At 26.7% G+C, this 26444-nt stretch overlaps 1 protein-coding gene across 3 annotated transcripts in view; it reads left to right on the top strand.

The window, feature by feature from the left end:
* The window catches only part of LOC123294097 (homeobox protein homothorax), a 530011-nt gene that overhangs the window by 63134 nt on the left and 440433 nt on the right, over nt 1-26444 (top strand). For all 3 annotated transcript variants that reach the window (XM_044875178.1, XM_044875177.1, XM_044875179.1), the window contains exon 5: nt 17800-17850. In XM_044875178.1, the coding sequence (XP_044731113.1) occupies nt 17800-17850 (51 nt within the window). The remainder of the gene's footprint in view (nt 1-17799; nt 17851-26444) is intronic.

The following is a 26444-nucleotide window of genomic DNA, read 5'->3' as shown; positions in this document are numbered from 1 at the left end:
TGTTTGTTGATTCCCTACCGATCCATATCATATTTCGTGAATGCTTAAGCTGTGACGTCTAGATATTTATTTTTGTTTATTGCCATTCCAATTCAATGAGATACATTTTGTTGGAATTGTCTTCCTTATCGCACGTTGTCGTTCTGATTTGTTTGCTAGGTTGGAAATAAGACCAAAAAAAGTACAAAAAAAAAAAAAAAAAAAAAAAACTACACCAAAAACCGATTACTTTCATCTAGGTTGCTTAAGAAACTAAAACTTTTTCAATCGTATCAACTTGCATGATTTTTGAGAAAATTCATAAAAATTATTATACTAGTCAATTTGTATTTTTTGTCAAAATTTTATGTTTTATCATTTAAAAAAATTGAGTTGTGAAAGTTATCAGAAGTATAAGATAACAGAGATAATTTAAAGTAAGTACAATGAAATAATAAATACCCTGATCAAACCAAACGTAATGCTCGCACAAATTGGGTTGACTACTAAATCAGAAGTAGGTATGTCTTTTTTAAACTAATATTACAATCAACGCATACAGTAAAAACTAAAAGTAGCTATTCGTTGTGTGCGTAGTCATGGTAGGGATAATAAAATCGATGCCAGCGCTTTAAGTGAAAAATTTTGGAGATAAAGTGGGCTGTTATGACTAATTTGCAATTATTTACATGTTAATGATATAGAAACTGTCAAATTAAAATGATTGAAAAACACTAATTAATTAAACTTAATGCATTAAAAATTGTGAAAATAAGAAATCAAATTGTACAAATATTATTTTTCAAATGTTAATTATCGTAATTATTTATTTAAATTTGTGAAACAAGAATATTAAATTTTAAATGTAAGTTTTCAATGCAATCCACACAATTATATATGCATCCATTAATTCTATAATTAAAGTAGTGTATCGTTGTCATGGAAACGAAATTCACGCTCGGAGCGAATAAAATTATACTTTAAAGAATGAATCAAGTATTTGACTTCTAACATGAGTACCTTAAATTTTCCGGAAAGTTTCTTGTAAATAAAGAAGTAAGCGCTACATTTATATTGCATCAAGGTACGAAAGGAATATAATTTCTACCAGGTGTCACACGACACCTATCGTTCTTTTTTTTTCTCATACATACAGGATTTTTTTTTAAACTTGTGTGCCAGTAAATTTAAAGAATTCACAATGTCAATTCAATAACCTTGAGTTCATAATGAAGATAAATTTTCTCTGCACAATTTTTTTCACGTACTGTGTTGTCAATAACTTTCTTTTGACATAAGACTTTTGACTTACTTTTATCAATACTCAGATCAACTGGCAAAAAACCCTTTGAAAATTTCATTATGAACTTACGGTCTACAAGCCCGCTTACATCTCTTGTACTGAATCTCACAATAATCTCTTTCCAAAAAGTCCTTTCGAGATTACTTTGCTATGCCTTGTTTTATTTTTCTTAATCTTTTAGTATACAGAGTGTCACATAGTTAAAACTGTGTATGAATACACGAAGTGCAAGATATATTAAACCAAACAAAGCTAAATTTAATTAAATTTTTCATTTCGATTTTGATATGTAAACAATGTGCTTACATTTATTTGTTATGGGTTTTTTTTTTTTTTTTAATAAAACTTAAAAAACATTAGTATTTATTCTGTATATTAAATAGTTAAATGTACAGACTTACGTATTAGACGTGACTGGAATGTATGCTGGTGTTTACATTTGATTTTAAAATGCATCATTCAGAAGCATAACTGTATGACGATGATGACTGACGACTGACTTTTACTTGAAAACTTGAATGTGATGAATAAACGAGATACTTTTATAATAGTGCAGATTCTTACGCTTTGGAAACACGGCTTTAATTTGTTTAAGGGTTTTATTATTTGGTTTCAGAATAGTTTTGTGATTAAAAGCTTCTGTTTATTTCCATTTACAGCAAAAAACACAGCTGGTTTACAAGAACCAGATTATTGAAACTGGATTTCAAATGAAAAAGAGTTGCTTTCGATCAGGCCATATTTCTCTAAATCTAGATTTATAAATTATATTAAATAATACAAATTATAAAGATTTCTAGATATGCTCAATGAATTTACCTGCCTTCCGCAATTTTGAAAATTCCGTTAGCCAACAAAAACGGTTGTAAAGATTTCTATCCAATATTGATGTTTATATGTTGTTTTGAAGGTAAAAATAAAGATAAAATGGTTCAAATCTTTTGAAAAATGACATGTAAACTTATTTTGAAAATTTAAAATGAAGAGTTTCTGAATTAAGACCAATCTTTAAATTATTTACAATATTAAGCAGCACTGCCCACCATCAAGTGATGAAAACAAACGTAATCGTGTATGGAAAAATATGTTATTTTCCAATAGTATCTCAATTTTTGGTTGGTAATCTACATGATGAATTGAGCGTTTCACTATATGAAAACTGTTTGTTATAAGTCTAAAATTTTTATCCAAGGGATTCATAATTTATAAATCATACCATAAGACCGGTGCTGCACTAATGAACTTAAGGAACTGCACTATAAGACTATTTTGTACATGGTATACAAACCAAACGCTATTAAATTATTATTGTCAAATTATAATTTTTAACTAATCTTACAATCAATAAAAATTTAATAATGTTTCACGTGTCTACAATATTTTATTTATGACTTATTGACAAAGTTCATTTTCTGTTTTTTTTTTTTTATTGGACTTTTTTTTTGTTTATTTAAATTTTTTGGTTCTAACTGTACATAAAATGATTCATATAGCTTATAGGGAGTTTCATAATTTTCAACGAAAACTTTTGAGAGTCTTTGGTATTCTTTTGTAGTCTCGATAAAATTCATTACGTTTTAGAGCTTAAAATTTTTAAAACACCAAAATTTTAGGCCAGGTATGAAATACTAGTACTACAAGCGCAGTTTGTAAGTGGAACACTTTGGAATACAAGTAGTTTACAATTACAATCTGTGATAAGAGCAACTAATTATTTCGCCTATCTCTATATTATAACTATATACCATTCATTTATCACTATCACAACTATTGTTTGAAAAATTCTTTCTTACAAAAAAGTTTGAGTTTTTTTGTAAAGCTGACTCAGGCTGCGTTTTCTTGATCAATAAAATCCAAAAATTCTTTAGCTACTTATTTACCTGAAAGTTATATTTGGCAAGAAGTATTATTAGGGAAAAAAATATTCTTCTCTATCAATCTTCGTCAATATATTTCTTTATGTTTGATTTATATGATGTAACGACGGAATTTTCTAAGCACTCTGTAGCTTAAAACCCCAAACAAGTATTTTAAACATGAAACGAAATATCCTAAAAATGATAAAATTATATTGCTAATATTTGTCAATAATAAATGTATAAATAAAACCCATTATAACTAACAACTTGCACCTCCATATATTAAAAATTAATGCTATTTTAAACAAATTTTAAAATGGTATTCCAGAATACCTTCCTAGAGGAAAAAAAGCAATAAAAATAACGAAAAGATTATAGAGACAGCAGCATGGCTATTCAAAAACTGAACTTATGCATCGGTGAAAAGGATTAAACAACTTCTTGAAATGTTTACATTTTCATAGTTCTCGTATTTTCCATTTGCCAAGAGTAAATTCGAATTTTCGCTAGGATAATCTAATCCAAATGTCTTCTTAGCAATCTTCAACGATGTCAATTTTAAACAAATATTAGACGCACATCTTCCTGTTTATATCACATTATTTTGGTTGTAGTCAACATACGGAGGTAGTAAATATTCATTCACTTCCAAAAATAAATACATACATCCACAGTCACAAAGATAAAAATATGCGAACAAGAATTGAAAAGAGATGACATAACTCTCCATATACAAATATATCACCTCAATTTTATAATGTGATTTTGATAAATTCCTGTAAAAGCGGAAGAAATATACATATATATACACACACAAAATTTTGAATAGGATGAGTGGGCCATAAATATTTATTTTATCGTCATCAACACCAAAAAATATATATAATATTAAAGAATATATATGTCACCGTCAATGTGTATAATGAGGTATTCTATTTAGGTACCTAAAACGTTCAGAGAGCTATTAGGATATATGTTTGTATTCATGCATATGGATATTATTTTTTACATGATTTTTTTAATTTTCATCACTATTTCAATTCTTAGATTACCCAAAATGGGTAAGAAAAGACTTTTTAAATTTTTTAGTTACCAAATTTAATGAATGAATATATTTTCATTTCGTTGAAAATATTTTCAGCCGTTGTAGATAACTTTCCTAATTAGATTCACTAAATAAAAGACCCTTCCATGCTAACTGTACGTATTTTAATTGGGTTGAGTTAACTCGGGCTTAAGGTCGCTGTAATTCATTTTAAATATGATCTCGTTGATTTTTTTTATTGAATATCGGGATATTGTTTGAAAACGAAGACGATTCATTACTTTTACATAACCTAGAATTCTACCGTTTTGTAAAGAATGATTACAGATTTCATAGACTACCTGCATTATACACTTTACCGGTAACACTTATAATATTGAAGAATATTACATATAAACATAATGTTTTATCTAAAATTACCTTTTCAACCAGGGGTGTCAAATACAAATAAAACATATTATTTTATTGTTTGGTTGTTAAAAGATAATAACAATAATTTTACTTTGTTTTATTTTATTTATTTTTGTATTGTTGGTATAAAGTTTGTGGTTCTTTTGGGTTATAGTCAATGAATGCGTTTTGTGAGAACTTTGTTTTAAATAATATATAGTTTTGTTGTTCGGTGATAATTGTGTATGATATCAGAGACAATGGTTTTTAATGAAAATGGTACAAATTTTAATAATTTAATTGTAAAATTTTTTTGTTCATTTATAAGTGTCTCTCATTGTTAGTTCTGCGAACTTTGTTTTCTATCATGAACAGTAATTTGTAAGAAAATTTCGAAACTTTCTCTAAGCTTAACTGATTTAGTATCGTGCATTTTGACAAACCAACATACATTTTGAAATGTTACTGAAAGCATACATAAAACTTCAATTTCACAGGGAATGATATCTGCAGATTTTATCATGAAGGAACCAGAATATACATTAAAAATACGAAAAATTATCTCTCTAACTGCACCATCACTTTAGATGGACGACTGGTCTCTTCAAATAATCATTAAGCATGAAAATTAACTCAAACTTAATTTTCTTTAGAAAAAACATAAAAAAACCAATATTGAATTTCAATATTAATTTTTATCGATTTTGAAAATTATTTTTCATGCTTCAATAATATTTAAATTTCTTTTATTTAAAATTAACACAGAAATATATTTTACTAGAGTGATACCCACCCGCTTTGCTAGGTTTAAAAGTAAAGATTGATAAAAATTGCTCTCGCTTATCCCCTTTCTATAACACTCGAAAAAAGGATTGTTTTAAACAGGTAAAATATATGTATGGTTTTCTATTTTTTTAAATGTATAATAGTCGTAATTATTCATTGAGTATATCAGAAAAGATGGCCGTGAAATATTTTGACTATTTTTACAGAAATCTGTAATTTATGGTAATATCAAATCAAAATTAATTACTATTATTATTTTTTTATTAATATATCTATATAAATTATATCTCTTGTGCTATTCTGGAGTATGAGCTATATTGCTGTACAGTTTCATTAAAAACCATTCGCTAGTATTAGCGTAAAAGCGTAACAAACAAACAAACAAACATGCTTACTTTCGCATTTATAATATATAGAGATAGAGATTGATATTTACAACACATACATATTAACCCAAACTAATTTCCGTAATTGCGTGTCTAAGAATAAAAACTAGGCTTTGATTACTATTATTATGGTATAACATTAAGATTCATCATCACTAAATGTCTAAATTTAAAAAAAAGTCTTTTTTTTGTCTATTTAAGAAAACAAATTTTGACACCTCTTTTTAAAAAGAGTATAACATTTGTATTATTTGAATTAATATAATAATATTAATTTATTTATATATATGGTGGTAATTATATGTAATTATATATCAATTGTAATAAACATAATAATTATGTAATTAGTAAGCTCATAATATAATTAAATTATTAATAATTATTTTTATTATTTGTTTAAATCATAAAAAAACAAAAAAAAAACATATCTTTAAAACCTTGAAACTATACATATGCTTTTTTTGTTTGATAAAATTTAAAATTTTTCTAAATTAATATGTTGTATCAAAGCTATATTTTTAATCGATTTCGAACAAAAAATGAGGAGGTTATCAATTCGACTGTATTTTCCTTTTTTTGTGTGTTTCCTCAGAACTTTCGACTGGATGAATCGATTTTGATGATTCTTTATATATTTGAAAGCTATTGCTTCCCGTATGGTTCCATTTCTTTTTGGTCCAGTTCTGACAACGGCATACACGACAAGAGGGCGTATAACTCAATATCACGCCAACCGATTTCGATGATTCTTTTTTTAGTGACAAAGTAGTTAGTGTACTTCAGATTCACTAAAAATCGCAAAATAAAAAAATCTTTTAACAATAAGAAAACCGACTTCAAAAGAAAAACTTCCAAAACAAATTAATATGCACCAAAAAGAAAAAAATAACGGTAATATAATGTAATTAAAACTATTGTTAATTTTGAAGTCGGTGTTAGCCAAGCAAGTAGCAAACTGTTCTGTCAGAGTTGTTTCCTTGGCTGACACCGACTCCAAAAAAACAATAATTTTAACTACATTATATTATCGTTATTTTATTAATTTTTACTGCATATTAATTTGTTTTAGAAAAGTTTTTCTTTTGAAGTCGGTTTTATTTTTGGTAAAATATTTTGTTTTAAATTTTAGATAACAATTGATGAAATAAATATTCAAAAAATGTATTTATGAAATAATCTTGATTAAAATCAAACTTTTTGAATATTTGAATGATCTTATTAATTTGATTATCTGACATTCCAACTTTTAAAATGTTTTTAAAAACTTCTAATTCCCTTGATGCAATTTTTGAAAAAATTCTATTTAAGACATTTTAATTAAATAACATTTTTTTTAAATCTTTGAAAGTGTACCGAATGATTAATTAAATTGATATATTAAAACAATAAGCAAAGGATATCACCAATAAAAATCTAAACATGTGTAGGTACTTAAACAAATTTTGTTTTGGTCACACGAAAATAGATAAAAGAACTAGATGCTTTTTTATTGTAATATTTCAATGGTGCAATTATTTTGTGTTTTTTTGTAAAACTTTTTTCATTCTAATAACATAAAACAATTATTCTAAAACAAAAACAAAATAATAACAATAATACCCAAATATTTCATGGTAATTACAGGAAAATATATAATTAATTTTTTTAATTTTTGGTTTAAATGTGTATAAATTTCTCATAATACACTTACTCCAACAGTACCATTTATTTTTTTACAAAATTACAATTCAAAAATAGCTTATATTTAATTCGTTAGCGTTTATAATTGATTTGGCTTTTGTAAGAAAATCTATTTGTTTGTTTTGTGAATACAATTTCTAATATTTTGAAATTCGTTAAACGCAATTAAAAGTCTTTTGTTTTTTTTATTGAAATTGAAAAATAAAAATATATTATATGTAAAAATTATTTTGATAACGAAAACATTTGACCTATTTTTGTTTTATTGTACATAATTGGAAATGTATATGATTTTCTAGGGTATATTTCGAAAATCAATAGAATACAATTTAGATTACCTAACAGTTTTGACAATTTCAATGAGGAAACAAAGGAACTAGAGCAGATAGATTAAGTTTGTCTTGGGTGTGAGACTAAATTTTTTTACAATTACCTAATGCAATACTATTAAAGGTCTTCTGGAAGTTTCAAAATATAATGATCCATTGTATCAATGGAATTTTCACAGTTAATTTTAATACATTTATTGGTGGTGTGCAAAGAAGGTGGAGGGGACAACTCAATCGATCGCAGCGCTGCTTTCTTATGATATTTGTAATAAATTACTCGTTTTATTTAAAATATGATTATTTCGCAATTGATTACGTCTAATTTGTACCAAAATTATTGAATGATTATAATTAATTAAATTCGTTGCATTAGAAATTATGAAAATAAAAGACAAAATTGCATAAATAATATTTTTTCAATTGATATTGGCGTAAAAACTTTAATTTGTTAAAAAATAGTTTTAAATTTTCAATGAAATCCATATATTCAAACCATAGACTTATATTTTCATGAAAACTCTTGATATAAAACTCATGCACGGTACGAATACAGTGTGTTATATGATATTGAGTTTTTAAATCGCAATAAATAATAATTTTAAACGTAAAAGTAATCTTTATTGAAAATAAAAGTTGGTCTCTTGCTACTCATGATTCAAAAATTAAGTTCCGCAGATTACAATTTGGGTTTTTTACCAAATACTTAGCTTAGACCGTTTACAAACCGTTTTGGCTTTCCAGCTTACAACTGTTAAAAAATTATATCTATTATAAAAACAAGTCTATTTTTATTGGCTTGAAAACCAAATAAGCGTACTTATATTAAAAAAACAAAAAAAAAACATAGGTATTATTGATAATTTCTCATTACTATGAAATAATATTCAAATTAGTATATTTTAATATATTATAAAATATAACAAATTATATTATAAAATATGCAAATATTTATATGTGGTTTGTTTATATCATTTATGAATTAATTAAATTTTAATAAATACAAATAAAAATATTTTTTATACACACATTATTAAATTTAGTAGCCATATTTATTAAAAAAACAACGCGTTGTATATGTAGTAACTCATTTAAATATTAATCTGCCTATAAAATAATGTTAAACTTTTAGAGTGAAACGGTTGTCAATAAATTGCTAATATTATTTTATTTAATATAATGACAACAACAAAAATTGAATCAACTTTTAATTATTGTAAATTTTTTTTTTCTGATATAAGAAGATAATATATTGCTTTAAGTAAGAACATTTTCATGATTTTATTTATTAGCTTCGCAATTAAAGCTTCAGTAAACTACAATTATCTTAGTCAATTCACAAAAATTTTCGTTAAGTTGTGTATCCGGTCGCCCTATTAGCTCAGTTGGTTAAGGCTCAGTTCCGTCCACGGTATGCTTATGGTAGCGGGTTCGATTCCCGCCGTTGCAACAAAACTAATTTAATTAATAGTTGTGATGGGCTGGTGTCATGCATGATATATGCATGAACGAGGTGCACTCAGCCTCTGAAATTGAGGAGCTGATAAATGAAATTTTCAGCGGAAAGGTGTTAAAACACTTATATGGTATCACAAGGGGCTCTATAGCCTAAGTGTGTCCTTTGTGGACAACCAATATAACCTAACCTAACCTAACCTATGTATCCGGTTTAGACTGAACCAATATTGAGGATAAATTGTGCCAAAAAATAGGATTATTTGACTATTTAACAAAAAAATATCGTGATCTGTTTTGATTGAACCATTCTATTGGTATTGAGGTCGATAAATCTTTTGTCCATACTTCTCTTTGGCCATCATGATATCATACACATAAACACTACTTTACAATCAAAGCAAAAGGTTAGCCCACATACTAGATGGACAAATAAAAAACCTGCGAAAAATAAATAAATATTTTTAATTGATTATCAGACCCTGACAAATGTATATACTTCCTTCCAATATTGATGATGATGATGAAAATGATAATAACATTGATATTGATAATAATAATATGCAATAAATCAACCTGTATTGAAATTTATAAAATATAAAAAATTATAAATATTTTATTATTGATTTAATATAATAATAATAATAATACTAATAATAAAAATAATGTACATATAGTTTTCCATACAATTAAATAATGACTTATCATGACTAAATCAAATGTTTGTATGTATGTATGTTTATACAGAATATTTATGAAGGTATTAGTATAAAATATAAAGTAATACAAGAATATTATTATTTGCAAATGTGAAAACCTGTTGAAAAACTAATGATACAATCAAAAGTTTGATACAAATCAAACTTTTTTTATGTTTTACCATGATCGAACAATTATTGCAGTAGCAATAAAATGTGATTTGTACCAATTGTATGAGATAGATATAAGGGTTCTTTTCTATTGAAATAGATTTATTCCTATCAGTCAAAATTGTCAAAATTCCATCTTCATGGATGATTTTAAATTATATGATTAAAGATAAGGATATCAAACATTGGATATTCATTAATTTATGAAAGAAGTATAAATCTAATACGTTTATTTAAAAATGTTGTATGTGGTCTAGTAAACATTTTCAACAAAAATTTTTATACTTTGTGAACAATTTCCCGCCTGAGCCAATAATTTTCATTCTCTTTTACTTAAGAATTATAAGAACTAACCCTTCTTAATTTTAACCAATCATTTATTCCAATACAAAACTAAAATTTTAAACCTGTTAGAAAAAGAGCCCTGAATTCGATTTACAATAGACAGTAAGAGAGTTCACCGTAAAGCGTAAATATCCGTTCGCTATTTATTGGTTTTGTTTCAATTTTGCATTTTCTATCAATAGTATCAAGATCTAATTTACGTTGGAAAAAAAATCGTTAAAAACTTCAAGAATCTCGTTTACTCGTTTATAAAGTTCTAGCATTCAAATTATCAATTTTGATAACCATCCGGATAAATATGAAATATAGATAGAATTGATTTATAGTAGTCGCTCCGCGATTAAGTAATTGCATGTACAACACACACCATGTTAAAATTTGAAGGCGATTTATCACATCATTTATAAGATAACGGGGATTAGAATCGACATATTTTAGACCTACAGCATGCGAGAAGCGTCAGAACATATAAGATACAAGAAATATCGCTATTTTGCTTAGAAGTATCACTATCTTTATGAAAAATTGTTTATGTTTAAAATAACTTTAAAAAAATTGAAAATGATTCACCAGATAGTTCCAATGAAAAATTAAAAATAATCACACATTTAGAAGATACTTTTAGTGAATCGGATACGAACAGTCTTTTGTGAAGATAAATATAGTAGAGTATTATGGTTGTAACAGAAAAAGCTATGGTAGAAGTATTGTAAACAACTGGTCGCAGACTGACTATTGCCTGCTTGAAGCCTTTGATGATACAGTTTTAGACAAAAATAATACTTCATTTCACTACAAGCTGATAAACTCTTACCGTGCATATAATCCAAAACTTTTTAACAATATTGGAGCGGAGCAACATCCTTAACGCGATTGGCAAATCATATTGAAAACATTATACAGTTGTTAACTGTAAGTATATTGCATTCACTATAAGAAACACTATATCCATATGCTTGCTATGCCTGTATTATAAATACATGTACAGATTTTATACATATATTTATTATTATAATGTATTATAGATATGTATTGTCCCTTTCACCTTCTCATTTAACATTGATACCTTGTTTCGAATGTACACCCACGCAATTAGTAAAACACAACATTTATAAAATATAAAATATTACGTGTTTATTATATATTTATGTATTTATTTTATATTATTAACTTTGTTCTTTTTGTCGCAGTGTAGTACATTGAATGTGAGTAGAAAAGGATATTGCTATTGCAGTGTAATAACACTATTTATCTTTATCTACACTCAGTGCAAATAGTGTATACACTAGGGTACAAAATCAACATGTAAATTATATACATACGGATGTAGGGTAGTTTAAATAAAGCGTTAAAATTCTTGCAATATCGAAAATATCCATTAGAAAATTGTAACAAGATACTTTTCTTTCTACTGGACAAAATATAGTAAATGGATACTTTTTAAGCCCCGAAACAAAGAAATGGGTGTTTTAAGTTTGACCGCTGTGCGTCTGTCTGTCTATGTGTCTGTCTGTGGCATTATCGCATCTAAACGAATGAATCGATTTGGATTTTTTGTTTTGCTTGAAAGACAATTTAATGGGGAGTGTTCTTAGCTTTTTTTCAAGTGCAAGAATAGGGTTCCGTATACGAAACAACTAAAAAATAGGCGATGATCCTCAAAGTTCAGTTTGGAGAAGGTTTTAAGGAAAAAGGTAATTTAATGGAGAGCGTTCTTAGATAAGTTTCAAGTGCGAGTTTAGAATTCCGTAAAAATAAGAAGAAAAGTAACAGAATTAAATTTTTTCCTTGTATAAAACGAAAATATTGAAGTAGAGCCAAGAGTTTAAGCTTTTCTTCAAACAGCTGCGAACTGTAGCTAATCTTAACTCTCAATTATAGGAAAATAAAAAATTTAGTAACAATTTATGAGATTCTGAGTCAATAAGAGCTTTTTTTACACGGCGAAACGTTCCAAGTATATAATGTCGTTAGATAATATTAGGAAAGTATATTTCTAAGTAAATAGGTACTTTTTTCTATTTCAATCGTTTAAATGGATGTTTATATCTATTTATAAAACAGTAGCATAATCTATTCGTATTTTTTTCTAAGAAATCGAATGTTATTAGAAAACACCTGTATTATATATTCCATGTAATTGTATGTATTTTGTTTATAAATATAGTATTTATTTAAATTATCTTTTTTTGAATAAATTGTTTTTATGTGTGTAACAAGTTATATTTATAAATGATCTTCCATTAAGAGTATCTGAACCTTAAATTTCAAGAAAGCAATGCGTACTTATCTCTATCCCTATATATCATAAATGTGAAAGTAAGGTTGTTTGTTTGCTTGTAACGCTCTAGAAAAAAACTACTGAATGGATTTGAATGAAACTTTACAATATTATTGTTCATACTTCAGAATAACACATGAGCTATAATTTATAAATAGTTATTTAAAAAATAATAATTTTTCTTTGATATTTCACATTGATGATTTACTCAACGAATTATGACAATTTTACATTTAAAAAGAAATTGGCGATAAGTGACAGCAAAGGAGGTGACAGCTATAACGCGATGATCTTTACTTTTAAATCCAATGAAGCGGGCGGATATCAAGCTAGTTTAATATATCTTATGTAAACACTTGGGTTCGATACCATCGACAGTATTGCGCTTACTTTTAAGAGCACCTGATCAGACTTTACATTGCAACAACTAGTCCAGTTATGTTATATTGATGATATGAGTGAATGAAAAGCATGGATAGTAGCTCGAATCGATAACTCATTTTAATTTAAATGTTCCATAATATCATGAGTTATTTAACATTGCATGTAATGTTCCATGATAATTTTCCAATATTAATTACATTGCGCCTATCTAAAATATTAAACATATATCATATAGAACTTGTTTAATTTAGGTTTTAAATTGGTACACTCTTAATGGAAAACTCATTATAATAGATCTAAGTTTACACAATTTATTTCTAAACAAATCACACAGATTGTATTTATTATGGATAAAACAAACCTTTACCATTAAATTTCTATTTATACATATTTGTAACTATTATTTTTTTTAGGTAAATAAATCTATTTAAGTAGTCGAAAAAATTCTGAGTTCAAAAAAAGTGTAGGTATTCAAGTTTTTAACATAAATATTTTTTCCACATTTCGTGCGTGACTATATCGTTAAAACGGATCTTTGTGGGTTAAGCACGTAAAATTGCCCAACAGTGGGTCGAATTCAAATGAAATATTCAGCAATTTGTAACTCAATCAAATTTAAACAAAGATAAAAATGCAAATAATTAAAAAAAATACCGGATATGTCAATTAAATAGAGAAGGTATTTTTAAAACAAAACGGATGTAAACGTAAAGTTGAATTGAATTGTCGTTATTATTTTCTAAAAATAAATTATACACAGTTTGTTCAGAAGATATTGATTACCAATAAAACCCATAATACATAATTAAATCGATTAGCGGTATCGATATAGAAATAATTTGAGAGCTAAATCAATGTAACAAGAATGCAGTAGCACACTATAAAGTAAGAACAATTATCGTGCATCGTAAAACTGCTAACCTACTAAAAATGCTACTAAATGATTATTACATAAAATATAGCCTGCAAAATCTACAAATATGAACATTATAACCGACTTCTTTATACAGTGGAACCTGGTTAAGTTAGATATCAAGGGACCTGCAAATTTGTCACATTTACAGAGGGTTTCATGAATAGAAGTCATAATACAGGCTACTTCAGTTATAGGGGTGCGAGTATTAAATAAAATAACGTATTATCAATATCATTGCTGCTACAAAAATTATGAATACCGAATTTTCTGCGAAATCTTGTGCCTTTTCTTTAATCATCGGAACACTTACAATAACATTTTTGTTACGAAGTTGCTTGATCCATGTTAGTAAACACTGTTAAAGTTCAGGATATTCTAATAAACGTGCACGTTTTAGTTTTCCTTGTTCTTCCGAACATTGTGATTGAATTTCATTTTTATTCTGAATTATTCTACAAAGAATAGATTATGGCACATTAAATTCGGCACACATTCTTCCCCCTTTCATAAACGGATATTAAATCCAGTTTTTCATGTAATGATAAAGATTTGAGCATTTGTTTCGGTTTTCTCAGTATTTCAGAGTTCCAGTTATGGAGGTTTCTCACTTATCCAGGTCCCACTTAACTAAGTTCCACTGTAGTTAAAAAAGTTAATACATTCATAATATTAATACATTATAGCAATTAAGAGTAAATTATAGGTTTTATAAGGCAGCATTTTTTTTTTTTTTTTTTAAATAAAAAAGTTGATATTAAAAAAAATATGAAGACTAGATTGTGTTACCTAAATACTATGGCTGTAGTTTATTTTGGTTATTAAATGAACTACGTCGTTAGCTACATAATTCGTATTTCTTCCGAAAGCTAACGTTTTTCGAAAAAATGATTAAACAAAAATTGTTAGTTTTCTCATGAGGATCAATTTTCTTATTTAAAGTGTAATTCTATCTCTTACCGTATAGGGTCAAGATTGGCTATTAAAGAAACCCGAAGAACAAGGCTCAATCTGACGTCAGATTATGATATCCCCCATCAAACTCTGCAACTATTGTCTAAGGTATTTTTTGAATGGTTAACTATAAAACGAAAATGGTCCTCCCTGTATACTTAACGCTTAAACTTTCGAAACTTTTTTGTACGTTTCTTTTACAAAGGAAATTATTCTGCAGTTATTCAAAAATTCTCCATAATTTCCTTTCATCCTTAATGTCTGTGAAACGGACGCCCAAATCTTTTTCACATTAACTTACGACAGGCCTGATTATATTGTGTGAACCAATTACATAGGATTACTCCGGTTATGGTTGATTGTATACTTTCAAAATTGCAATTTGAACTTCCATTTGAGAGTACTTTGCCAACGATTTGTGCTCGATCATTGATTGACATGATAAATAAAACTCACATTCTTCCCGTCTTTCGAAATGATGACCTTACAGTTAAATTTTTAAAAATAGAATGCCAAGAAATATTACACAGTCTAAGACAACTGTCAGTCAAGTGCCGATCATTTCGTCAGTAAAAAAAAATATGGTTATAAATTAATTTTGAAATTAATAATTTCATATTCCGTACAAAAAAAACATACAAAATTGTTTTTGATGTCGATAAAATTTTACTTATCATATTTTAATCTTCATTAAAAGTACAGTAGCCCTAAATTCTATCATCAGCACTCACTACACTATAATACAACACAGCAGCGATCCAAAAGTTACGTGGCCGCTTCTAAAAAAAAGCCTTCTCATTTTCAGTTTATAATTATAACTTATAATAAAAAGATGTGTTATCAGATTGTGAAAATCTTATTAAGTTCTCTTGTACTTTTTTAATAACAATTTTTTGTTCGTAGCTCGATGTTAAAAAAATACCAGGGTGGGATGTGATGCATACACCTTGGTAATATAATATAAAAGGTGTCGACTTTAGTTCAAATATTAAGTCTATTAATTATTTTTTGAAATCGTAATTTATTGGTTTTTCATAAAACAAATTTGTCTTGATATATTACTTCGTGTGTATTATGTATGATTTATTTTACAAGACTAATGTCGACACACTAAAAAAAAATAGAACAAAATACCTGTATGGATTACTTATTTGAACGGTAGCAACAACGGAAAAGATTTATTACATGTGGAAGTTGCGTAAAGATCTATAATAATGGCATGCTTTTGTTGGCCCTTTAATAAACCTACTATTTTATTCTACAAAAGATTAATGTAGTATTAAAATTTATTTACCTGTTTTAATCAAACTAATTAAATTTTGCACCTCATACAATAAAAATAAAAATATATACCATCTTAATACGGGAACAAAATTTAAATTTAATAATTTTTTTGTTTACTTTGTGTTTGAAACTGAATACTACCCTGTATTAGTATAATGAACTAACCAGTTTTTATTATAATATATAAAGAATATAATAAAAATAAAAGTATGATGCTAATCTTCCAGTCAAATCACTGTGTAATTAAAAAAAATAAAAAGAATTTAATAATACGTTGTCTAACTGAGACTTCATATTTAAAAACAATTAGTATTAATGTTAAAATACTTTGCACAAGATTTTACTGTTTTAACTAAGAATTATACCGAGATTGTGAAGATGACGTTAGCGCCATTTTAAAAGAGACATAAAATCTGATTTATTTCAAGAAAATATCTATTTGCACGTCAACATTGTACAAAAATAATTGCGTTAGTTAAATAATTGAAAATATGAAATTACTTTTGAATGTCTTGAAATAATTCATTATTTACGCATTTCTTTCTGTTAATCTTGTAGAAAAGAAAACAATCGTACCAATTTCAAAGAAATAGTATACAAAATAAATGTCATTTGCTTGTGTAAATAATGCCAGAATTTGAATACCTCCCACATTCCCGTACAAAGTAACAAAATTCATTTTCTATACTTGCTTTACTCATTGCGTAAATTGTTGCAACCTAGCAACGATCGGGCATTTATATGTTTGATAATAAAAAACATTATAATATGAGACATTTTGAAACACTGAAATCGCTACTAATTTTTACTTTCTAAGATGGCTGACGATTTCTGAATTTTTTTTTGTCCGCGTTCACGGTTAGCGATAACCAACAAAAAATAGCATTATGTAAGTAAATCGAAAATAAAATAATAGAGAATTTCGAGAATTTAAACTGAATGAATTGAATTGCGACTATACCTTATAGCCACAGTTAATCAGCTAATCTTATAGCCACAGTTGACTAATTGAATCATGACAAGCAAATTTTTTAAAAGCTCTTGATTAAAAACAGTTTTGGAAACTTTTTTTGAATGTTAAAATCAATTTTGATCTATCGATTAAATTGCCTACCTAAAATAGCAAATAAAAAATTTAATATGTATTGGTTTAATCATTTATTATATAATTTAAAAGTAATTGATAATCATTTAAGAACAAAAATCTTCCCACACAATCTAATTTTTCAATTCGTTTAAAATAAACTTTCCTTGAAAACCAATAATAAAATAAAAAACGCGCACTTGATAAAACATAATAAATCACAAAAAATAAATTTCGTCGATAAAGGTACATGTTGTTATAAATTTTAAAGAATGAATAATAATAATAATAAATAATTTATTAAAATATGTTACACAGGTAATTTAATTAATTAAAAATTAATTTATTAATATTTTGATATAATAGGTATTTACTATAATGCATATAATTAATTATGAATATAATTAATATAATTATAAATATAAAATATTAATTTTAAACATAAATTTCAAATTCTTCATTTTTTTTTTTTACAGATGGTACAAGCGATACAAGTTTTACGGTTTCATCTCCTGGAATTAGAAAAAGTAAGTTTGTTTATTATTTTAATATGTATTATGATTTTTTTATTAGATAATAAATTATTTCATAATTTTTGTGTGTGTAATACAGATATGAAAAGTCATTTTTTTTAATTGATAATGAAATATTAATTTAATTTTTTTTTATTTAATTTATTGTATTTTAATTAAAGAGGTTTTACTCTCTTGTTTTAACATATTTTTTGCGTGATTAATTGGAGCGTTTAGTACAATAACCTAACGAATTTGCAGACAAGAAAAAATTCAAAACAACAAAAAAAAACGGAAAATTTAGGTTTGTTTGATTAATAAATATAAGCCATTTCTGTTAAAATTAAAAAATAAATAAAATCAATTATCTCTGAAACTCTGAAATGAAAATAGTATTACAATATTCTATTGAATTTTTTAAATAAGAAGTAGAAGAGTCCGGACTCTTCTACCTATCTCAGTTTCTCTTATAGTAATGAGGTAGGAAGAAAGAAAATGTCGTCTCTCTGCCTTCCTTGTATTTTTGGTTGCCACTGGCTAGGTTGTCACAGTCTTATTCGTATTTTAGATACAGAAGTCAGAGGGACTTCTCTAAGCCATATATTTACCCATGCCTGATCTAAAGTATAGTAGGATAATTTTGTTTAAATAAATAATATTAAAAATTTGTCAATTTACTTCTACGAACCATTTACCCAAGGTTTCAATTCATGAATGGTGGCATTAAAAATATTAAATGAAAAAATATTTTAATTATTTAGTAAAATAACTATTTGTGATTAATAAATGCGATCTACTGATTCGTTATCGAAATAAGTATCTTATACAAATAGGAAGTTAAGTTACCTTAGGACACAACTTCTCAATTCTCAAAATTCCCATAAAAAATTTTATATTTAAAAAGAAACAAAATTGTTTTTAATTCAATTGTCTACACATTTAAATTACAATAATTAAAATTGCTACAGTTTATTGAAAAGAGTGAGACGAAACAAAAATACTTGATATTCAAAAGAGATTAAATTTAAAAACAGATAGTTCACGTTTTCCAATTTAAATTTAATTTACATTATTTTTGCATATAACAATATTTTTTTTTTTAAAAACGTTTCAAGTATTGTGTCTGTCTCGTATGTGATGTTAGCTGATTCATATTTCAGATTATCTGATGTATCGTACGCCATGCGTCGGTTTGACATACTATATAACTGATTTAGTATCATACAAGTTACCGACGGTAGGTAGACTTTATTTTTTTTTTATTATTAATACTATAGTGGATATAATATGGGAATTCAGTTGTCGTGTAATATGATTGACATATGACTTCATATTTTTATACAGATAACATATTATACAAATCTGTTTTGTGGTGTTTTAAGTTTATATATTACCGACATAATGATTAAACATACATAAAATCTGTTGAAAAATTAACGATATAATTAGGAAGTTTCCAGTTGTCTAAAATATTAGCTTTTTATCGATCATTAAAAGAAAAGTGTAAAAAAAATAAACTAAAAAGTTTAGTTTTATACATTCATCCTTGGTAGGTGATTTTTTATGAGTGCCTTCATAAACACTTGTTGCTAAGAGTACATACATTACGTATTTGATTAAGCGAATTCAGTCAGAAATTGAAAAAAAAAAAAATTTTCTTAAAATCGATTACTGCATTTTTAACTTTCAAAGAATTTTTATTTCGAAAACTAACCTTCTAGAGAAAAAATTACAAAACTGATCAAAAATATAAAAATATTTTTTATTTTGAATAATTCAAAATTTTGTACTTTGCCAAATTATGAAAAATACTGTACGACTTCAGACTTCAGTTATTTATACCCGTTTAAATTTTATATATTAACACGAAGTAGGTAATCTTTCCTCAAGTTGGATCATTCTACGATTTGACTATTGTTATAAGTTGTGATTTAAAGATTAGATTTCTGTAAAGGATGCTATCGATAGTAGCACGCATCAAATAACTATACATGTTAATTACACTCTAAAAATCTCATTTTATACAAAAGAAATCTAATTGAAATATAACTACTTACTATGAAACAATTGTTTTACAAAAAAATAATAATAATTTTCTTTGTAAATAACACAAATGACTGATTAAAAACAATTAGTGTTTTACATGATGGTCTCAAATAATTTGTTTTGAGAAACGTTTATTGCATTTATATCACAAAATTTTTTATGTGAGTAAACTTGGTCAATAAAAGCATTTAATAGTTTCAAACTGGTGACTTGAAACAAATGGGATCTTGAAAGATAAAAAACTTATTAAAATTTTAATTAAATTACAGGAATAGACTACTTAATATTATAGATATAAAGCCATTTTCATATTGAGGAAGATATTCAAATTTGAAGAAGATTGAATAAAGAATGAAAAGGAGTAGGAAAGTTTTATTTTGTTGGATAATGGATCTCGCCCTTTCAAGTGCCGAGCAAAATTATATTTTGCATTTTTAATACAAATATTTTTTTATTTGAATTTTTTCCAGTTTATTGCATGTCAAAAATTTAAAAAATACTCTTTGGACAAAAAAATTTTCGTAGAAAAAAAAGCTCTTAATTTTCAACCGTTCTGAAATGACTGGCAAATACTGCCCCTAGTTTTTAACAAATTACAAAAATAGAGCTTCCTTCGGCGGTATAGAGACGCCACAAGACTGGGGTATCTTGTATTTTATGGAATTTTTAAAATTTTAACTTAACTGGTCTTGCCTCGTTTGCACAGATAAAGGTTTCACCATTCAATTTGGATATACAAGTTTTTTGTTTATTATTTTGCATTCCAATTTTTATCGTGCTTACCGCACCATTATTATTTAATTTTTCCTGTTTAATCGTTATCCCTCATCAAATCTGATCAATTCATAATTTATAAACAATTCTCACTGTAATATTCTTGTAATAAAAGCAAGAAATAATTATTTAATTTTATATCATAATTTAATTCCGGTACAAAAATATAAAATAAAACAATCGTACACTTACTTTTAATTTAAAAAAAATAATAAAATTGTTTATCCCATTCTTTTGATTCGAATCCACAACCACATCAAATCCAGCCCACTACTTTGTTTTTATGTACATAAAACAACAACATTGTGTATAACCTATAATTTAACCAAATAATTATAGCTTACAAACGATGTATAAAGAGTTCCTACCATTATTATAAACCAATGTGTATTTATTTTGTTTTATTTCATATCTTATTTTACTTATAAGTAATGAGTGATTCATTCATTTAGTGATACTATTTTTAAAACTAAAAAAACAAATACAAAATAAACAAAGTCGAGTTATCTTTATTATCATACAAAAGACTTGGAAGAGTATTTCTCCAAAAGCTTTGAGAAAATTCACTGTATTCGACAAATACCATGTAAAGACAGTGTTGATTACTCTATCACATTACACATACATACATGTCACGCGTACATAACTGATATTCTATATAATACATACTATACAATTTGCGCCCTCGCGGGTAAACAGGGCGCAAATTGATGTTTACGAAAAAAAGTTTCAAACAAAAGTTGTTTATTTTTTTATAAGGAACATTTTTTCATTTAAACTTTTTTTCTATCTCTGACGGTTTACAAGATGGGTCCTACTGACCCAAGATACGATTGGTGCTCATTTACGAACTCGACGTCACTTTTTCCGTCTTGAGTACGGTGTACAAATTTCAACTTGATATATTTTCTGTTTTCGAGTTATCGTGTTCACAGACGGACGGGCGGACAGACCACTGGAAATGGACTAATTAGGTGATTCTATGAACACCTATACCAAAATTTTTTTTGTAGCACCAATATTTTTAAGGGCTTACAAACTTGGGACTGTACTTAATATACTATGTATATTTCATACATACATGGTATACAGATTCAAGAGCTGCCTTAACATTCAGACAAAAGAACGGTTTGGTGTTATTTATGGGCTGTTAGAATCATCGGTCTATCAGTCCGTGAAACCATGGCTTTATTGTGAGAATAATTTGGTGAACAGTTAATTTCGCGATTTTGGCAATCTTGATTCTGTGACATAATACTCCTATTCTGAAATTTCCTTGTTGTATGCAGTCTTTGTGTTTGTGAGCATATGATGTTACTGATAAATACAAATATAGAACCTTATGCCTATTTTAACAAATTTTTCTCAAGTAGAATGTTGCGAAAAATCGTCTCTTTAATGGAGTTCGGAAAATATTTGATAAAACGGCATGTTTAATTGACAAACATCGTTACTTAATAGAACACTAGATAAAATGGATGGGCTGTCATTTTACAACAATCCAAAGCTTACACTTATAAGCTCGTATTAGTGTTGGCGCTGGGAAGTAAAACTGATTTATGGCACTTCTCCGACACCAACAAACGGCCCAATAATTTTTTTATAGGTTATTAGATATCTTGAAATATAAAAAGTATTCTCAAAGAGATCATGATATTTTGGCTACGGTGCTCGCTCCTCATACGGAAGTTTGTCAGGATGAAATCAATCCAAGTATAGGTATACATTTTTTTAAAATTATTTTGTTAAATAGTTGCTGATTGTGGTAACGTCTGATTACTGTTCATACATGACTTTTGACAAAAAATTAGGCAAACTTAGTATAAGCTTTTCTTATCTTTTCATAACGAAAATTAGGATTAAAGACAATTTTATTTCCATTGCTGCATTGTGCTAGATATTCAATAAAACATAGTTTATAACGAAACTAATATCGCTCCTACTGGATGTCACCACTACACCTCTTAATCTTTTTTGTGTATTATTGTATGCGGTAAATTATGATATTTTCGCTTTTACCTGAACGACTCCGAGCTTCAAACACTTTCTTTTGAAATAAAAAAAGTGTATAATTTCTTATTCAGTCTGTGTATACATAATAGTATTATATAGGTAGTACATTTCTTGTTTTAAAATTATTATATTGTATTTAGTCGGACATAATGATAATTAAATGACGATTAACCGGAAGTTTTTATTATATCATTCCATCATTCACAAAACTTAGGCATAGAAATAATAATCATTACAAAAATAATAATAATAACCTATACAGAGATTATATAAAAACATAACCTTGCGTTCTTATATTATTTATAATTTCTTCATTTTGTTTACTTCAAATAAAAAAAAAATTATAATGGCGTTTATATAAAACTTTAAGTAAAGACGGAATATTTTAAGTTAGATAATATGTAAGATTTTTCACTAACGATTAATCTATGGCCGTAGAAAACACTTTGTTTGAAGACAAGAAAGTTCTGAGGTAACACACATAAAAAAAAAAAATACAGTCGAATTGATAACCTCCTCCTTTTTTGTTTGAAGTCGGTTAAAAAATAATACCCATTTAGTTAGAATAAGAATAGCCCTTGAAATTGAATTGGATCATACTAGCCCCGGGATTGCCAGTTAATCTTTTTTTAATCCCGGAACTAAATGTGTGGGTTTGTGTCTATTTGTCTGTCTGTCTATCTATGGCATGGTAGCGCCTAAACGGATAAACCTATTTTAATTATTTTGGTTTTGTTTGAAAGGTAATTTAATGGCGAGTGTTCCTAGGTATGTTTTAAATGCGAGTTAAGGGTTCCGTAGCCGAAAAATTGGTCGGAGGTTTTTGAGTTTTTGTGAATTTCACTTGTTCTTTTTTGAAACACACTTACTTTTTATATCTTTGGAAAATTTTCTTTTTCTTTATGGTCTTACGAGAATGTTTTCACTTTTCATCTTCTGTTTTTTGCTAGAGTTATTGCAAATTAATCATGTATTCTTAATGTTTTGGGATATGATCAACTGATAGTATCCAAAACTGTGCCTCTGAGTTGCCTCTCAAGTAAGCATCCTCCTGTAATATCATTCGAGTTTTGTAAGAAAATTTTACAGTATAGAAGATTTTTAATATTATCAGAAGTAGTCAAATCAATCCTGTGCAGTTTTAAGCTACGAACAAAACACGGAATTTTTCCAATTTCATTAAAAATAGTCCACGTCTGTCTCGGATCATTGTCCTTTCTACATATAAGAATAGTAACTTTACAATTCACACCGAGACAATTGAGTTTAAGTATAACTCTGTAATTAACGCGTTGGTAATAGTTTATTAAATTTGATACTATAGGTCCTCCTTATTTTTCAAGTTTTTCCACTTCCACAATGTTTTGATGCCAAATAGTAAACTGTGCTAAACTAATCAATATATAATATCTTATAACTTCTTTAAACAATAATTTATGGATTAAGATGTCAAATAATTTTTAAGTATCATCATAAATAGGTAATATAATAATTATGTATATATAATTATATATGACCATTATAGATATGACTATTGTAATTAGTATTACAATGTAATAATTGGTAATATTAATTGAATTATTAAATAGTAAGCATCTACGTACCTATATATGCAGGTACAATACAAATTAGTTGTGTATTTGTAATTTATACAAATAAGTATTTAAATACAAGTATTTAGTATTTTAAAGGCATATTAAAATATATGTCATGTGTGTATACATACGTAATAGGACTAGGACAAGACCTTTTATGCGACAGTCATTTCAGAACGGCGGGAAATTTAAGGTTAGTTATCTTGATATGGATATAGTGTCAGTGAACTCTACATTTTTATATATTTATTAAGGAAATCAGAACACCATTACCATTAAAAATGGAAGTCAATTGATTGTCTGTAACTCGAGATAAATTTTTTATTAAAATTTGGATCATTAGAAAATTCGGAACATGGAAAGCATTGAAAGGATAGTGTTTTTAATCTTAGAAAAAAAGTAAATGTTAGAAATTTTCTGCTTATTATTTATTGACACTTTTCAAACTCTATTGATTTCTAAATCATTTTTTCTGAAACTAAAATTACCGAGATAAACGATATTTGACGAAATAAAATAATTACATTGACTTGAATTTTTTATTCGATTACCTTCAAATTTGAATATATCCTTAGTGAGTATTTGAATATTTCCTAAGTTTCACGACCACGAATATTTTCGTAGAAAAAAAGTTCTTATATTTTTAGGGCTTTTAAAATGACGATAAGATATTTAACGCCTGGCTGTAGAACTATAAAAGTTAATAGTATAAAAAAAAAGATATGTTTCAATACTAATAAAAGTAATATCCTGTCGTTTATTGCAACTTCATTGATTAACATTTAGTATCTATTTTTTTAAATTTATTTTAATATTCCAATACACTTGCTTGTTCAATATTGTTGTCAATATGATTAAGACATAACCTTTTTTAAAATAATATGTTAATTAAAATTATAGAACAATTATATTTATGGTTATTTAATCTCTTTTTGACACGAGTCAATGTAATTTTCATATTTTATATGCGAAATATATCAGAGTGTCACAAGTTTAGTCCCAAGTTAGTAATGCGTAGAAATATTAATGCTACGAACCAGAATTTGGAATAAGTGTTCATAAGTTTTCTAATTAGTTCATTTTCCATTTTCTGTCTGTCCAATTAGGCTTCTGAGCAATAAATAATTGCGAAAGTCCATAACGCTAATTTGGGAAACTGATTCCGACGTTATAATAACCGTGCTTATATATAGACTAAGAATATTTTTACTATCCACAAAAAAAAATTCAGATTTGTAAAAAAATATCCTAAACTGCTTCTTTTTTTTGAAAGTTTTGAAAGAATATGCCATGATCTTGAAGCCGCTACAGCTTCCTGCCAATGCTAGATTATCAAATATCAAAGGAATAACCTTATTGCTTTTTGTTGAGCTTAGTAAAATATTTATGGATTTCTAATTTAACTGATTCAATGGGTACCACCAGTTAGAAAAACGAATCCCCATTTCCAATACGACAGATATAAGAGTACCAAACTGACAAACATATAATATTTAAATTAGGGTAGGTATGTTGGCCACTGACCGTTATGCCATGATTTATTCAAATTTGAGAAAAATTAGAATATATAATTTATCATTGAAAAGTAAATGTAAAAAATAACAATAATTACCATAGCATGTAATATTGCACTTAAGAATTTGCTACTAAGTAAGTATAGAATAAAATGTAGCCACCACTATCATGGTTACAGGTTAATAACATATTTAATTATTGAAAGGTTCAAAACATTTATTAACTATAATAAATACATTAAATATACACATTTAGTCAATGTGCATTATTGTTGTTCAAGGCCAACAATTAGATGTAGAAGTATCTTACAGAATCAATTTTTTTTTTCTTTTAATAATAGAGCATAATTTTTTTTTAATTTTCAACTTAAGATGTTAGATTAATAACAGAAAAAAAATCCAAAATTTGTAATATTTGAGTTTCCATTTTTAATGTTAAAATTTGTCTCGATAAAATAAAAGCAGCTTAGTAGATAACTTTTTGCAAAATTTAATGAACGTTTGTCCATTATATATCGATTCTATATAAATATCGGTTATAATAGAAAAAGTAAAATCTTAGAAATGTTATCTATAAAACGCATTTGATTATTACAGTTAGCTTAAATGTATTTAAGAGAATTTTCAATAACATTAACAGTATTATGTATTAAATGTATAAATAAGT

Source organism: Chrysoperla carnea, chromosome 2, assembly GCF_905475395.1.
Source record: "Chrysoperla carnea chromosome 2, inChrCarn1.1, whole genome shotgun sequence".
Taxonomy (NCBI): Eukaryota; Metazoa; Arthropoda; class Insecta; order Neuroptera; family Chrysopidae; genus Chrysoperla; species Chrysoperla carnea.
Note: the sequence above shows the minus strand (reverse complement) of the source record. Positions and strands in the feature narration are given on the sequence as shown.